The sequence below is a fragment of the Teleopsis dalmanni genome, chromosome X (genome assembly GCF_002237135.1).
Source record: "Teleopsis dalmanni isolate 2A chromosome X, ASM223713v2, whole genome shotgun sequence".
In the NCBI taxonomy this organism is placed as follows: Eukaryota; Metazoa; Arthropoda; class Insecta; order Diptera; family Diopsidae; genus Teleopsis; species Teleopsis dalmanni.
In genome coordinates, this window is record NC_051848.1 from 48,367,559 (window position 1) to 48,385,201 (window position 17,643).

At 30.7% G+C, this 17,643-nt stretch overlaps 1 protein-coding gene across 1 annotated transcript; it reads left to right on the plus strand.

The window, feature by feature from the left end:
• Positions 1–214: 214 nt before the first annotated feature.
• LOC119689506 (proteasome subunit alpha type-3-like) lies at positions 215–2,234 on the plus strand. The gene is made up of 3 exons (XM_038104338.1): positions 215–380; positions 939–1,513; positions 1,670–2,234. The coding sequence occupies exons 1-3, from the start codon at positions 324–326 to the stop codon at positions 2,181–2,183; spliced, it is 1,146 nt and encodes a 381-aa protein (XP_037960266.1). The 5' UTR covers positions 215–323; the 3' UTR covers positions 2,184–2,234.
• Positions 2,235–17,643: the final 15,409 nt, after the last annotated feature.

Here is a 17,643-nt window from a genome sequence, read left to right on the forward strand (position 1 = left end):
GTAAAAGAATGAATGTAAAAGGATTTCTATAAGCTTGTTTTGATTTTCTTAAAAAAAGTATGCTTTGAACAAAATAATTTCAAAATAACTTTGAAAGATAAAAATTAATCAGGATTGAAATTTTGAATAAGTTGAAATAGTTGCTACAATTTAAAGCAGTAAAAATTCTGTCATAAAAACAAAAGCTTTATAAAAAGACTTTTACTTAATTTAAAATAAACAAAATCTAAGATTTAGTCGAAATAAAAAAATTACGAAAAAGTTGAAATATAATATAAGAATTCAACTTTTGTGGCGTCTGTTTCCAAAAAACTCGCTTAATAATGAATTTAATCAAGGAAAATGTGAAGGAATGTAAAAAGCCAGTTGAGAAAGAAGAAGTAAGTATAGAAATTAAAACTCCATAGCTTACATCAGTATACATTAGATCAGTTTCATTGAATATAAATGAGGAATAAGTGCAGATAATCAGATCCCTTAACAGGGCTCTACCAGAAATCAATGGGTTCGAAAGGTGCTTCTCTCATATAATAAGAACTATCTTAACTTGACTGAGTTTAGGATGTGGCCACTTAGGTCCTTAAATGCATTATGCATTGAGAATGGACGAAAGGTAAGAGGGAAGAAGACAACTCAAGTGTGATTACTAACGGATGAGGATGTGTGTGTTGTTATTTAAAATTAGCTTATGAAACGTGATACAGACTTAACACTTCAGTGAGATTAAACCATATATCAATAAGACTCCAATCAATAGGTGCATTGCAACAAAAAAAAATCACTATGCATCCCGTAACGCATCCCATTTTTCAGTCCATACATTTTTCATGCTCGCCAAATTTCCTTCGGTTCACACTAACATTATAAAAATATTAAAAAGTTTAACATTTTAAATATTTACATATAAAATATATTTTATTTCTTATTTTTAACTTAAGGTGGTTCCCTGCATTCCTGCACAGTTTAATGCGGAAGGAAACTTGGAACAACTGTCGTTTGCAGAGAAAGCCCTTGAGAAAGGTGAAAACATTATAGCATTGCGCGGAAAACGCAGTGTTGTGTTAATTACAGAAAAAGAAAAAAATAAATTGTATGTGCGAAAAAGTCTTCGGCGTTTAAAATCAATTAATGACACTATTTGTTGTGGATATTTTGGTTTTAAGCCAGATGCCGGACATTTGATGAGGAGAATGCTACTTGACTGTACACGTCATTGGAGGGAATATAACAGACCTATGCCATTACTTCCGCTAGTAGAGATCACATCTAGATATGTACACCTCTTTACCCAAGATACTCGTAAACGTCCCCTGGGTTGTTCCCTTGTTTTAGCAACACATACAGAAAAGGATGGACCACAACTATTCGAAATTGGTCCATCCGGTAAATTTTATGAATATTTCGCTTGTGCTGGCGGGCGTGATATGATACGCCTCAAGAATGAATTAAACAAGTACAAGCATTTACTTCCAAATATGTCAGCGAAGTGTTTAGTTGGAGTTGGAAAAAATATGTAAGAACTTTATTCGGCTATAAATATTATAACTTGAATCTATTAGCTTTAAATATGTACCTATTAGAAATTACAGTATTTTACAGTATTTTCCATTTAACATACTGTTATCTTTTCTTATAAATTATTTTGTTATCTACACTTTCATCACAAAAGCCTTGCGAAAATACGAAAGAAAAGCGAAGCTCGAAAATATTGGATGGATATTGGTGTGATCGGTGAGGAAACCAAAAGTAAACTGGAAATAAACACGAAACGTTGGAAAAAACTACTCACCGGAAAGGATAATTGTAGTAGTTCTAGTATTGAGGAGACCACTTGTGTGGAGCTGGTTCCAAGTGAAGATGATGACGACGATGATGATTATAATGCTGAAGATGATGACGATGACGATGATGACGACACTGAGGATGATGATGACATTGACGATGACGATGACGATGACATTGACGATAACGATGACATTGACGACGACGATGATCATGGTAACGATAACAAAAATGATAAGGGTAATGATAATGATGATAAGGGTGATGATAATAATGCTGAAGATGATGATGATGATACCGAGCGTAACGATAAGGAGAGTACAGAATATAAAGAGTGCGGGGAGGAGGAAACAGAACACGAATGTGCTGAATTACGCCCATTAATCGAATTAATATTTTAATTAATCGAAGAATATTTTTATGAAACTATATATTTTAATCTGAGAACTTTACCTGAATTGTTATTGTTATGTTGGAGTTATTATAATTAAATTAACGAAATAAAATTAACTGTGATTATTTAATCACATGTTATAAATTGTTTTCTTGAGATGTTATAATAACAGATGGGTAAGTCCCATATGTGAAACTGATTAAATTTTTTTCATCAGGTATGTAAAAATATTTAATATATATTGGTAATCATATTGAGACATATATTTTAATATAATTTGTAAAAAACAAATTGTTACAAACTAACAATCACATTTTTTAATGTCGGAGTTTATTTTTGCTCTTTGTTTTTAAGAACGCAAATACAAATAATTTATCAAAACTGAAAGCGATAAGTCAGCGAATTTCAACGAAGAAGTGAACTCTGTATAAGTGGGGCTGTATGTACCACACCATCAATTGCCACCATCCTTACAGCCACTAGATATTAATATTACACAAATAGCAGCTTCATCTGCTCTTAGACTCAAAGCTATCTCACAATGGGGAGTCAGTGAATATGGACTCGCCTACATTATTAATCTATTTAATTTTGCTCCTAAAAACATTGAGAATAGGAATACACCTCATTCCTATTCTCAATTTCGACAGTCGAATTTCCATCTAGAGATTTATGAACGTTATGTGATCCTTCTTTAAGTGAGGGTTTCACTATTTTTGCTGACGGATTCAAAACAAGTTGTGGTATAGGCAGTAGTAAACTGAATAATTCTCTCTACTTTATACTTTAGCTTGACATTGAAGTGTCAAGCTATAGCTTAATTGAATGTTGATAATATATTTAGCAGGAATATATACATACTATCAGACAGTCAAGTTGCTTCAAAGTCCTTGAGTTCAGTCCAATTTACATCTAGGTCTATTTTTGACTGGGTTTGGACAATTAGCATTACAGGCACATCTTTAATGACCATATCTCAGGTTTCGTATATAATAAAAACTTAAAATTTATTGCACTTTAAAAATAATTAATTGAACTCTTAAGAAATAATTTAAACAATTAAGATTGCTTATATTCAAGTACTATTATTAACATTTAATTATACATTTTTCAAATGCATCCCGAAAGTCTTTATGTTCTATAGTTTATTTAAATTCAGTTTTAATTGAGATGGCATTATTTTTTATATTGTTAATATTTTTTTTAATATTTTTTTTAATATTTTTAAGATGGCATTGAATGAATTTTAAAAAAATATTCTACAAAAATTATTGTATATTTTTGGTTTTAATTTTTAATAAAATTCCTCATAAAACCCAATAAATTTAGGATAGTGTTGTGCTTACAAGTACTTTTTAAAAATTAATTTATTCTTCACCTCACACCAAATATATACATAAGATTTTTCATTAAAAAAAAAAAAGTAGTATATTAAAAATTTTTTAATTTTTATATTTAATTCGGATTAAGCAAAAATTTCTACTTAAAAAATAAATATTTGCAGCGTGATGCTGTTTTCAGAAGTATCCAAAAAAATTAATATATTCGGCGCCTTACACGTCACTCATACGCACCATAACACCATCAAATCAATTTTATACAAAAAATGACAAAAACTTTTACTTTTTATTTCAGAATTAAATTTATCATTAAATTCTACATAAAAACGAAGCCATTTAGAACGTTTTTGTTGTCAGAAGTATTTTTATTAAATAAAATATTTTCGCGTCATCTCTATTTTTAAACCCACATTCCTTTTACTAGGTACTACTTTCGAAAAGGTACTACTTTCGAAATATAAAATACGTGTTCTGTCAAATTATTTTACTTTAATGGATTTAAATAGTTTTTTTTTTATCATAATGTCCTTAACCATTATAGTTAGTTAGTTGTGGTGGAGAGAGGACGAATCCTCTTCAAATAGCTAAGGATGAAAGCCGTTTTGAATCCACAAAAACCTCGTAATAGTGGGTAGTAGATAGAGGGTCAAACTAGAACCAACCAGAGGCATTCACAAAGACAAGAATCTGGTTAATGCTGATGCTGGAGATATCGCTAAGTGAGTTGAAGAAAGGGGCCCCTAGAAACTTAAACCTAGTTCTGGCCAGACCTGGACAAAAATACATCAGGTGTTCTGGTGTCATTTCTTCAAATATTGGTAGACACGCACTACATGAGGTACCACAGGAAAGGCCAAGTCTAGCTCCATGCCGTCCTATGGACCAGTAACCCGTAAAGATATTACCTTAGAAACCTCAGATTTGTTTCTACAGATTAAGTCAGAGGTTCTATATTTGGAATAGATGGGCCAAGTAGCCCTTGACCTGGCTGCTGAGACAGTAAGGGTCCACTCACTATTTGCCTGTCGCAAAAAATGGTCACAAATCAGACTACGCCCGTAGCTGACAGGGGCAGGGATCGAAATAGGGGTATCCGTGGAAGAGGCGCCTAGCCTAGCAAGCTCGTCAGCGCGCTCATTTCCCACAATATTAGAATACCTGGGAACCCATACTAGAGTAGCCTTGGACCTCTCACTTAGTTCACTGATAATTTCCTTACATTCTTCTACTAATCTCGATGACAGACAGACTGCTGATAAAGCTTTAATAGCTGCCTAACTGTCAGTTAGAATGCAGACCTCTTTTCCGTGAAGGCGCATATTTAAAGCAAGAACACTTGCCCTAAGGATGGCAAAAACTTCAGCCTGAAATATAACCATTATACTGTCAAAGAAAAATAAGCATAAATTCTAATAATTAGAGGAAAATAAAACATAATGGTTCTGTTCGTTACAGTTTTATCTCTTAATACTGTGAGAAATTGCTGTCTCTCAATCATTATAATTGAAGGAAAATGAGATTCCTTATATTTAAATTTTATAAACGTTGGTTTATAATATACTAGTTTATATGTTTACCTAGTTTATGAGTAGTATATAGTTTATACTATAACTTTTATGGTATATGAATATATACCTATATATGAGTAAATTACTTATAGTAAATTATTTAATGAAGAGGTTTTTCGAAAAGTAGTAAATCACAACAATAAGAATTCATTTTATATTATTTTAATTAATTGAATTTTTGACTGATCATACAACTGTTCCGAGTATTGCCAAATATCCATCATCAGTGATCTTGGAAATAATCCTTGTATTTAATTATTCGTAAATAATTTTTTTGAGAATGCAAGTACCAAGACTTAAACTCGTGCCCTGCCAAATTTGAAGCTCAGAGTTAGTGTTTATTAGCCGTACTTGACTTTTATGTTCCTATATTTTTCTGAAGTTTTATGCTAATTTGCTATGAAAGTTTTATTAACAAATTCACTTGCTGTGTTTTATATTAGAACGAAATCATAAACCAACTGTAGAATAATTGAATTAATTAATTATATTTTTATTTTTAATTGCAAAATTTCAATACTATCCTATTTCAATACCATTCTGTATATTTATTTAATATAAATTTTATTTGCAAAATTTTTACTTAATGAATCATTATATAACATACTTTTGATTTTATTTATTAATTTTTGTTTTGTATTTATAATGAATAATATCACATTTCATTTAAATCATTTGCCTTATGAATTAAAAGTATTCAGAATCGGTTGCATTGGTATGTTGTTGAATTGAATAATTCATTATCGTTGAGAAATCATATATTTAATATGATTGTGTGCGTATTATTGAGAAATATTTTATAGTGAATAAAATTAAATCGAATAAAATAAATAATAAATAAAGAATTTATTAAAGTATAAACTGTATCTTACACAAGCAGTAATTAAATAATTTCAATACTTTTAAAATATTTGATTACGCTTTTTATGTAGAATTAATTAATTGTCATAACGATTCCATGAATTGTAAATTAGGAATTATAATTTACACAGTTCATATAACTCATGTAAAACTTTTAAATTAAATTGCATAAAAATAGAGTTCATCAATTCATTTACTTAAGAGTAATGCAATTTAATTACAAGCGTTTTTTCATATTCAATCAGTTGCGTTTTAAATGCAGATATAGGTTGGCATGTAGATATAATAAAATAAACTTTTAAATAATATCAAATAAACTGAAGTAAAATAAAAAAATAAAATAAAGTAAAATAAAATAAAATAAAATAAAGTTTAAAAAATAATACCATAAAACAAAATTGATAAATTGAGGACATTAAAAAAGCAAATACGTACACCACACACATATCTATATCCGCATACATATGTAATTATATATAATGTGTATACATATGATGCGGTTGTATTTACTAACACAATGAAATGTTTTTATCTTATTTGATTTTAAAATGAATGTAACTACAGCAAAATAATTTATCGCACTTCAAAAATGAAATCATTTTCACTGCAATGGTGCACGGCAATGGCGGCAGGACAACGGTGCGTATGAGTGTCGGCCAACGGTGCGTATGAGTGTCGCTCAATGGATACGTAGTGCAAAAAATGGTAAAACGAAATTAGTTAGTTGCCATTTATAGGGTACGTATCCGCAGATGGCACGTGTTATTTTCGAAAAGGAAAATGTTTTTAAATTCAATTTTTATGTAATCAATTTAAGTACAAATTCATTTAAAGCATAAATTTTAAATTTAACAACTCATCGAACAACGATAGAGAGCAGCTGTTGGCTCACTTATTAAAGCTTCATTGCTAAAATTGACAAATTTTACTGCAAACTGCAAATTTAATGAATTTGTTCGCAAATTTGTTACCATGGATATAATCACCAATGTAATTTACATGGAATATTCGATTAAAATTTTCAAATTTAAATCAGTGGGAGAAATTTTCAGAAAACTGAGATGTATGTATAAAATCTCCCCCACCCAATCTCTTTCTCTTGGCGTAGGATTAAGATAGACGTTAGAACACTATTTTGTATAAACGTTAATATAATAAATTGCGTCTGTTTCAAACCGTAGAACAAGTACGGTTAGTTTGTGTTTATAGAATTAAAAAAGTTATAGAAGATTATTTCAAGTTACAATGAAGGTCTTTTTTACAGTAGACATGCTCATTCCTTTCAAAAGGACACTAATTTTTTTATGTGTGTTAGTTTATGTGTTTAAGACAAGTATTCGCAGAGGTCTTTTTTTTTTATTAAATAATTCTAGTTTTAGTTTTTATGCATATTTAAAAATCATGTACAAGTCACGAAACAAAGCAAATTATTGAAAATTAAAAAATGATTTTATTTACTAAAAAGTGTCCTTTTTTTTTGTGCGGAGAGAAGGTTTAAAAATGCATAACGCTTCGTCTCAATAGTGGTATGCCCGGTTTACACGGACTAAAAACAATACCTCCCATGTATGAGACCATTACTATCTTGGAACTTTATTGAGAATACTTCAGGAACTGAGAGAAGGTTTAAAAATGCCTAACGCATAGTCACTATGTTGTCACAATAGTGGTATGCCCGTTTTGCACGGACTAAAACCAATCCCCTTCATTTACCAGATCGTTTCCAACCTGGAACTTTTTCAGGAATGCTACAGGATTGGGTCCTTATATTGGTTTTTCATTAAAAATTTTTGATTTTTTTCGTTAGCCTGCGTCCAGGCCCCGCTTAGGTTTATTTGTTTTTCTCTTTTTAAAAATTGAACATTTTCTAAAGCATTTGAGTATGTTCGTAACTAAACAGTCTATGGCGGTCCAGTTTTCTTCAGGTAGCATCATCTTCGTTGTGATATCTTTAATATTTATTTCACCAACTATTGTTTCAAGTGATGTTCTTTCGGTTTTCCATCTGTTAAATGGTGTATTAAACATTGTCTTCGTCTGCAATTCCGTAAATGTATTTCGAATGATTTGCTTTGCCAATGCGGTGAAGCATTTCCGAAAATATCCATGATCAGAAAGTAATTGGAAACGAAAGCTGTCCATAAGCATCGAATTTTTAGAATGGCACTGATTATAATAGTCTTTTATTGCAACCACTTATTAATGAATCTATGATTAATGTACAAAGAAAACTCTTAAGCTTATAACAAATTCAGTTGAAATAAAAATATTGTCATTTGGGTTTTAGTTAGTATAAGTAACAATATAATAATGTTGAATATTGTCGTTGAATCAACAAGAGCTCCGAAGAATTACACCACTCGGAACTGTTTGTGCAAATAAATTAATAATAAAATTATAATTAAGTATTTTTTGTTAAAAATTAATTTGTAAAAATATATTTTGGAAATATGACAAAAATTTGGGCAATAAAGTCAGTCAATTTTCAAACAATAACTCAAGTATTTTGTTTCCCCGGCCAGTGGTAAGGAAGATTGTGTTCATATTAAATACTTACGTATTCTAATTAAAATTATTAACATGCAGATTTAATTTCATTTAATTTCATTTCATGAGCTTATGTGTTTATCTCGTTAAATTAGTAACAACAAAAATTTCATTTAACATTTAATACTGCATAGCTGTAAGGGAATTATTGCCCACTTGGCGTATGAGTAACTTTTAAAAAATAAAAATATTGTTTAGATACAACATGTAGGATTTAAATAACTGAATATTTTAAATTCTTTGCATCACATATATATGTTTTATTTATTTAAAGAAATTTTAGACTATGGTATTCTTAAAAATGTAAAACCGATTGTTGTGGCATTTTTGATATATGCCATTCATGAAATTTTTGAAAGAATATCTGATGAAAATATTCGAAACTGTAATGGAAAGTAAAATGTAGTACATGAAAAAAATATATGTTACTCATGTCAATATAAGCATGAATATGTACAATAGCTTTGGCCTCATAGGAGCCTCGTGGGAGTTGAAAATGGTAATAAGCTTTTGTGCCAATAAGCGGATAATAGAAACTTGTTGACGTTTTCAGTGGAATATAAAACTATTTTCAAGAAAATTTTATTAATAAACAAATTTACTTATAAATTTCTCATACTACGAAATGCAACAGTCAGTCACTACTATGATAAGCACTTTATGCAATCTTTCAATGAATGCAATTTTGTACAGACCTGCGAAACGTTATCTGCACAAAATACTATAATAGATTTTAAGGTAGAAAACTAAATTTATTTTGTGTTAGCTTTGAAAATGGTTGCAGCTAAAATTGATTGTTTTTATATGTTATTTACTTATTTTTATTAAATCAAAAACATATTAGCGATAGTATGTGATAAATGATAACATAAGACGTATTCTAAGCAATTCAGAAGAAAATTTTATCTTCTGAAGTGCAAAATAATTGAAGTTATGTTTAAATAACACTTACTCGGTAATATCTTAGTTATGATTGAAGCTGATATGCTTGTGATATTAGCTGAAATCTTTCAATAAATATGATGCTTTGGCTTATTTGCTGATCGCGTTATGCTTTATAATTTTATATTTCCACGCTAAACTGCAAATATGATATTGTTCAGTACTTTAGAACAGGACTGTTAAGACCAAGTGCGAACACGGGCCAATACAAATCACTGTACAGATTGGAGGGCCGCAGAAACAAATACATACGTTCAAATCGTATAATCGTAAATACGATTATAATGTTCAATTACTGTTATTAATTTCTCTATTTAAATTAATTTATTTTGTAGGCCAAAAAAATAAAATGATGTGGTTTTACCAGTACACCAAATGAAAATTTTTGTAATTGTGGTAGATTAAAATCACATCGCGGACCGCATTGAACCGCTGGTCGTACTTTGGACAGCCTTGCTTAAGAACATTAATCGTCTTGAGCGAAGCATAAATACTGAGGTTGCAACTCTCGGTATGTGCACACTACCGCCTAAGTAAGCTTTAGATTCAAAAATACAAAACAAATCAGTATAAATAAGAAACAGATTAAGAACGATCTTAAATTTATTAAACGGAAGAACAATTGTTTAATTGAAGAAATGATTGACATTTCACCACAATATTTTTAAAGTCATGCATTTTTGAAAACTACTTGTACCAAACTCACAGAAGAAATATAAACCAGGTTTTTGACTTATGTGACAATCAACAATTTTAAACAAATGCAGAGATTTCATTGCTCTTTATAACATAGTTTTAAACATTTTTTATATATGTAAGTGATGAGATACTTTTTAGTTTCATACTCGTAAAAACTCAGAATTATATTTAGGTTGTTACATTTAGGAGTAAAGGCGTCTTTCAGCCAAACTCCCAAACAACAGATTTCTAACCTAATATTGAATCTCTTTCTATTGTTAAAACTCCCCTTATGTTGCGCTTGGATGACGTCAAGCAGACTATTCAAACCTTTGCAAATTCAAAGAAGGCATCTAAATACGATAACATTACGGGTAAAATGATACAACAATTGCCTGATTTAGCAATATTCTTTCTAACGGTGTTATTTAACAGTATTCTCGCTTTTGGCTACTATGCAAAGCAATGAAAGTTTTAGAAATAAAAATGATTCCAAAACCAGGAAAAGACACAATGGCTTCGTCATTTAGACCAATAAGTCTTTAAGAAAATGCTGCTGCCAAACCATCAATATGGATTTCGAACGGGACATGGCACTATTGAGAAAGTTCACAGAATTGCCAAAAGAAATACATATTGCCTTTCAGCACAAAAATTCTGTTCCGCTGCTTTCTTGGATGTAGCCCAAGCTTTCGATCAGGTTTGGTATGAAGAGGATCATATATATTTTCTAAAAGATTTTGATTGAAATATAAAATCTTTATCCAAAAGAGATATCGATATAATGGCTGATGTTTCTCAAGGAATCGTACTGGGGTCGGTCGTATATATAAGATACACAGCTAATCTTCCACTACTCTCAAATCACGTTGTTGCTACTTTCGCGAATGACACTGCAATTTTCAGTTTTCACAGTGATCACATAAGTGTGTCCCAAAGTGTCTTGACTTATTTAAGACTATTGAAGAAGTGGCTAGCAAAATGGCGCATAAAAGTTAGCGAAACGAAAACTCTACAGCTGGTGTGTCACGTTTACTCTTCGAAAAGAAACTCCAGTCAAGTGATGTAAAATATCTTGGCATTCATCTTGGCAGAAAGCTGACTTGGACTAAGCACATTCAAAGCAAAAAAAGTAAAATTTAAATCACAGCATCTTTATTGGCTTATTAATAAAAATTCTAAGCTAAGTCTGAAAAATAAAATCCTGGTATATAATTCATTCTTAAAACCTATCTGGTCCTATGGCATAGAACTCTGGTGTACAGCATGCGCTTCTAATATCGAAAAAAATACAGAGAGTTCAAAATAAAAAAATTTTGACAAATAATAGGCGCTTCATGGTATCTCAAAAATATACATATCCACAACGATCTCGGAATCTCAACAGTTGCAGATGTCATTAGCATTTAACTTTATCATAAATTTTTACTTCTTTTTTGCATCTGCTAATTGCATTCTGCTTAGTTTTAAAAATTTGATTAATAATTGTCAATTTCTATTTAGAAAGATGCCTCTACGAACAGAATAGTATTGAAATTTAACAATTAAAAATAAAAATATAATTAATTAATTAATTCAATTATTCTACAGCTGGATTTCGTTCTAATATAAACACAGCAAGTAAAATTGTTAATAAAAACTTTTATAACAAATGTAACAAAACTCCAGAAAAATATACGAACATAAAAGCCAAGTACGGCTATGGATCAGTTGGCTAATAAACACTAACTCTGAGCTTCAAATTTGGCAGGGCATGAGTTCAATTCCTGGTACTTGCATTCTCAAAAAAATTATTTACGAATAATCAAAAACAAGGATTATTTCCAAGACCAATTGCCAAAAATGCAATTAATTAAAATAATATAAAATAAATTTTTATTGTTGTAGTTCATTACTGTTCGAAAAACCTCTTTATTTAGAAAGATATAATTAACAATAAAAGAAAAAAAATGGTAGAGTCTGTACAATCTAAAAAAAAAAAATTAAATTGATCTAAATAACTCAAGCTAGAATAATATTCTATTAGTTTTAAAGAAAATTCACAAGATTATGTGGAAGAATTGCACAAGAAGTAAGGGTTATAGTTTTGTGAATTGTACTGTGAATGGTTGCTATTATACATATGGTATATAACAATCTCTTTTAGAAATGCATTAGATATGCTAAGAGAAGAGAAGTTTTACAATGAACTGATTAATTTTTAAACGACATCAAATTTTTTCATCTTTTAAATTATTTCCTACCACATCGTCTGCCAATCATCTTGGTTGCCATCCTTATCCTTTCACGGAAAGTTGCACATTTCATTGCATAATGAATACGTAATGGAAATTAAATAAACGGAATATTTGTTACAAAATTTTATTATTATTTTTGTTATTTTGCTGTCATTTCCATTCATGTTTACCTGTTTTGCGCTTATTTATCCTTATTTGCATGGCTGCCAGCAAAATAAATACACATTTCGCAATTTTAAACCAATACCGGAAGCTTAACTATAAACTTTTTCTGCTTTTATACACGTTCTCATGGATATTTAATAATATTTACCTTTATAGTTTTTATGTGAGACATGAAAACAAAACGGTATAACGGTACACACCTACAAACTTACATACACGTCTTGTTATTCATCTTCATGTTTGTGATTTGTTTACTTATGATTATAAACTAAAGTATCTAAGAAAACGCAGAGTTTTCAAGACCCTGGTTGACCTACAGGGTGTTGGATTACAGTAACAAGAAGTAACAATTAAATTTTGCAATCTACAATACTAACAACTACACAAGGATATTTTCTTTTAATATAATAATATTTAAATATTAATATTTAATACTAATATTATAATCTTATTATAATATTAAAACAAGTTTTCTTTACAAATTTTTGGTATAATGAGATTTTTGGTCATGTTAGCTTACACTTTTACTTGTTGTTGATACAGCTGGTGTGTTTTTGATGCTATTGGCTAGCTTTTTTTTTATTTTTCATTTTGTTCTTGTAAAATTCTTTATTTTTTTGTCATTCTTCTATACTATGTTCAGACACACCTTAATTTCGCAGAAATCTTAATTTCATCTTTGTTTCAGCGAAATTAAGTTCTTTTTTCCATAGAAAACTCAGTTTTAAGGTAAGAACGAAATTAAGGAAAATTCAGGAAATCTATAATTAATGTGTACTAGGTTCGCTCTCCTAACTTAGATAAATTTGGAAATTCGAATACTAAACTTTTTATATGTCGGCCTTTGTTCACAGAAATGTGATTATACGTGGAATCTTGTAATCTTGGGGTCGTAAAATGAAATGGAGTAGGATCTTCTTAATCTGTTCCTAAGAAGTGGTTTCTGTGGATTTAAGTCACATTGTGGCTTTTGATGGCTTCCACCTATCGCACAACAAAAAAAAAAATAAATAAAAATTTGTGTAGGAACAGCTTATGACCAATAGAATTTATTATATGACATTAAAATAGTTATAAGATATTTCTGTGAAAGTAAACCAAAACAAACTACATATTTTCTTAAAAAGATATTGATTAATATATGTGTTTTGAACAAATCCAAACAAACATTTATAGGTACAAACATTTATAGGTAATATTTGGTTTATATCAGAGAACTGCAATGAGTCATATAATATCAAGAATGAGTGTTATAATATCAAACTTTCGTATGGAAACGCCAGTTGACACCTGGCAACAATCAGTGTTACCAAGGCTCAAAATATAAAAAGTGACCCTCATATTATGATAATTGGAACAACTTACACGAGTGTTATATACTGTTGCTTTCTGAGAACTCAAGAATCTAGGATATGCTTTCTGAGTTTCAGACTCACTGAAAGCAAAGTCTAAGTTTACACCTCCTCTCGGCGAAGAGCAGATACTTAATTCACATTTAATTTGAAAAGAAAGTTTCATCGAAGCGATCACCTAGAAATCACCTCTAAAGATAAAGGTACTACTACAACTGGTCACTGGTATTTAAATGAAGCAAAAAAGGAGAAACCAACTGATTACTCATCGATAAAAACCAATTGCTCTGTCAAGAGTAAGGGTTTAAAATGAAAAAAAAAAATAAAATATTTTAATTCATCTAAAACATGTATTATTATTATTATTATGAGAGAAAATTTGAAATGTGAATCGGAAAAGTTTTGTTGCTTATAGTGTGTTAGTCAATGAGTAAAATGAAGACTTACTTAGCTGTCACAACAATTGACACCCGTTATCTACTTTAGAGGTGAAAATGTTATGAAAAACACTAATGTATCAACTCAAATTTTTATATGTATACAATCACTATGGCTTATATCAGCTTCAATCGTGAATGCATAGTGAGTGCATAGAGTAACACAAAGACATAGCGTCAGAAGCATAAACCAACAGACTGTGTATTCCCACACTGAAACGTATTTTGTAGGAAATGAAAACGGCGTTTGTATGCAAACATTTGCATATGTAGGAAATCAATGGCGTCTGGTTGAATGGACATAATCGTTTCACGACTTCACGGCTGTAGAGCAGTAAAGTTTGAATTCATTGCTGGGAATACGGAAGTGGACATTTAAAATCCTTGTATTAGGTTTATGCTTTTACATTCCACATTTCTATTATTTTGAAAATTTCTCCATCACACATTTTCATTTGTGCTTTTGTTTCGCGTCTGCGGTTATCGTACAAATGATTTTGTAGTCGCGCATGGTGCACAATATTAGTAAATAATAATAATTTTAATGAGGCTGCTGGTACTATGGAACCAGTGAAATGCGCTCCTGACAAGCATTTTTAATTAATTTTTCAAAGTGAAAGTTTTCTAAGTTTAATAAAAAGCATGTACCGTTCATTCATAAGTATAATAGACAGAGTTATCAGTTAGCAAGACAATGAACAATAACAATTTGTGATTATCATTAAAGAAAGTGATATTGAACAAATAACTAAATTAAATATATCAATTCTGAAGCATGAATCAAATAACCGAATACGATATAAAAAGATGGTAGAGGCCCTGTGCTCCACTGGGAGATAAGGATAAGAGAGAGAGAGAGAGAGAGATTCTGAAGCATATGTTGTGAAAAGGAATGAGTTTCCAAAATATTATATGTATTATATTATATATATATATTTTTTTTTATCGAAAAATATATTTGCATTCAGTACTGTTTAACAAATTTCCTAGCTATCATTTGATATTGCACAGGATACAGAAATTGTTAAAATTTATTATGAAAGCAAAGGCATTTATTATTAAGACAATCTACATGCAAACCTTACTATTCATAATGTGTCATATAATAATTTTTGAGATGTTAAACACTTAAACATTTGACGAAAACCAGGAGCAAACAGTTAAAAACTCGTCCTATGAATTCTCATTTTCTTTACATAGACTTGCATCTTAAAATCCAGTTGACTCAGGAACTTGACCACTTATTGCGTAAAAGTAGGGTTGAAACAAAAATATCAGGGAATATGGCAGGGAATCGTCCTCTGAACTTTGTGAAGAACAATCGAATACCTTGAATTATGAAAAGTCATCAATAGAAACCATACCAATGAAGAAAAAAAAATACCTTTTCGCAAAGACAATATACCATGTCCCAAGTGAATCACAAGAGTAGGAAAGTTAAGCGAGTTACACTTACAGTCGTTAAGCTAACAATACTACTTAGAGGCTTTTCCGCATAAACTGGGCCCGGTTGCATAATATCTCAACAACCTCTTTAAGATATATATCACTGAAATAATGCTGTCAAATCAAGATCACAATAACTTTTTATCTTGCGGTTTTGTTTAGTTCTGAATCAGTGATTATTGCATTTTTGTAAACCTGAGAAGAATGATTCAAATAGAGAGATATGAGACCAATTAAGAAGTGCATCAATACTTCAAAAATGTTTAAATGCATTTTTCACTCTTAAATGAGACTATATCGGTTTTTATGTAGAAGTTTCTATTTTACTTACTTACTTACTTACTTAGTTGGCCATTACAGACGTGTGTCGTCCTTGGCCGCGTCGAGTAGCCTCCGCCAGTCAGCCCGATTAGTTGCTTTCTGACGCCAGTTGGTAGTACCAAGCGCCCCCAAATCGTTGATCACCTGGTCCTTCCACCGAAGATGCGGACGTCCTCTACCGCGTTTTCCACCTGCGGGTACCGAATCAAATACCTTTCTAGCCGGATCACTTTCTATTTTTTTCTATTTTCTTCTATTTTCTTCTATTTTTTATTTTTTTATTTTTCTATTTTTTATTTAGTTTCTATTTTACAGTCATCTTAAAAACTGTTTGAGTAATACTCTAAGCCATTATAATGAATATTATTCCATGAATAGTAAATTACATGCAACTATATAAAGAGCTTTTTATTCAACAACTCAAAGAAATTTACAGAGAAAGCACTGTTAAATGGAGTGAGATTCTCCATCTATACATCTATTTTATTCAAGCTGTAGACAGAATTGTAGACAGATTTCAATATATATATTTAAAAGTAACTCGAAACAACTGAAAAATGTTGAATTACAACCGGAAAGACTTAACTTTATCCATTTTCCTTTCTATCAAGAAAAAATTTTCTCTATTTATTAAATTTTAATAGTACTATCTAATTTAGAAATCAGTTGAAGGAAATCATTTAAATTTAAGCTTATTCCTTGTAGAGTTCAAATGTAAAGCCATTTTGCCGTGTATTTGTGAGATATACTAATGCAGTCATCAATTTCAGGTGCCAAATCAGTTTAAAAATTTTAATGACATTTTTATCAATAACTTTAACATACTTCAATTCCACTGTAATTAGAAGGGACAAACAATGGAAATACGCATCACAATATGCAATTCTCTGGATTTGAATTTTGTTTATAAATTTTTGTTCACTCTTGCTCTTTGCAGAGTGCATGAATATTCAGTCAGCATAAATTTTTTAATCAACCCAATTTTGCATAATTAAAACCAAGTCATTCCGTTCAGCAGTGGGTTTCGGAATTTCGGTTGAATTTCCAATTTTTTCCCAAATCGTTTTGTTCTTCTGTTTAGTTTCAGTTTACAGTTAGTGGAATTATAAATTCAGTTGGCATTCAAATGTGGCATGCCGCATCCCGCGGTTTAGTCAGCGTAATGTCGAACATTTGCTATAACTGTTGCCAGCAGTTCTGGAAGTTTATGATTTTTTCCATTTAGTGCTGAGATGAACCCAACTACCGTGTACGCACGTGTATGCATACACTTAGTTGAGCAAGCAACAGCTACAAGCCATGGTTGTCCGCTGGTAGCGGTATGCGATGTAAGCATTTTAATTGTGGTCGATGGGTCCTCATGCGAACCGATAACGCAATCGAAAGGAGCGAGCTCAACTGCTGCCGTTGGCTAAGCTCATGTAAGTTTCATGAAAGTATTTCTGCGCATAGCAGAGGACGTATCTTTTATATTTTGCCTGCCATATTTCGGCAGTAAAGAGTCAAGATAGTGAATACTGTATCAGGCGTGGTATCAGGCTGATAGTTAATGTCACCTGTCGCAATTTATTTC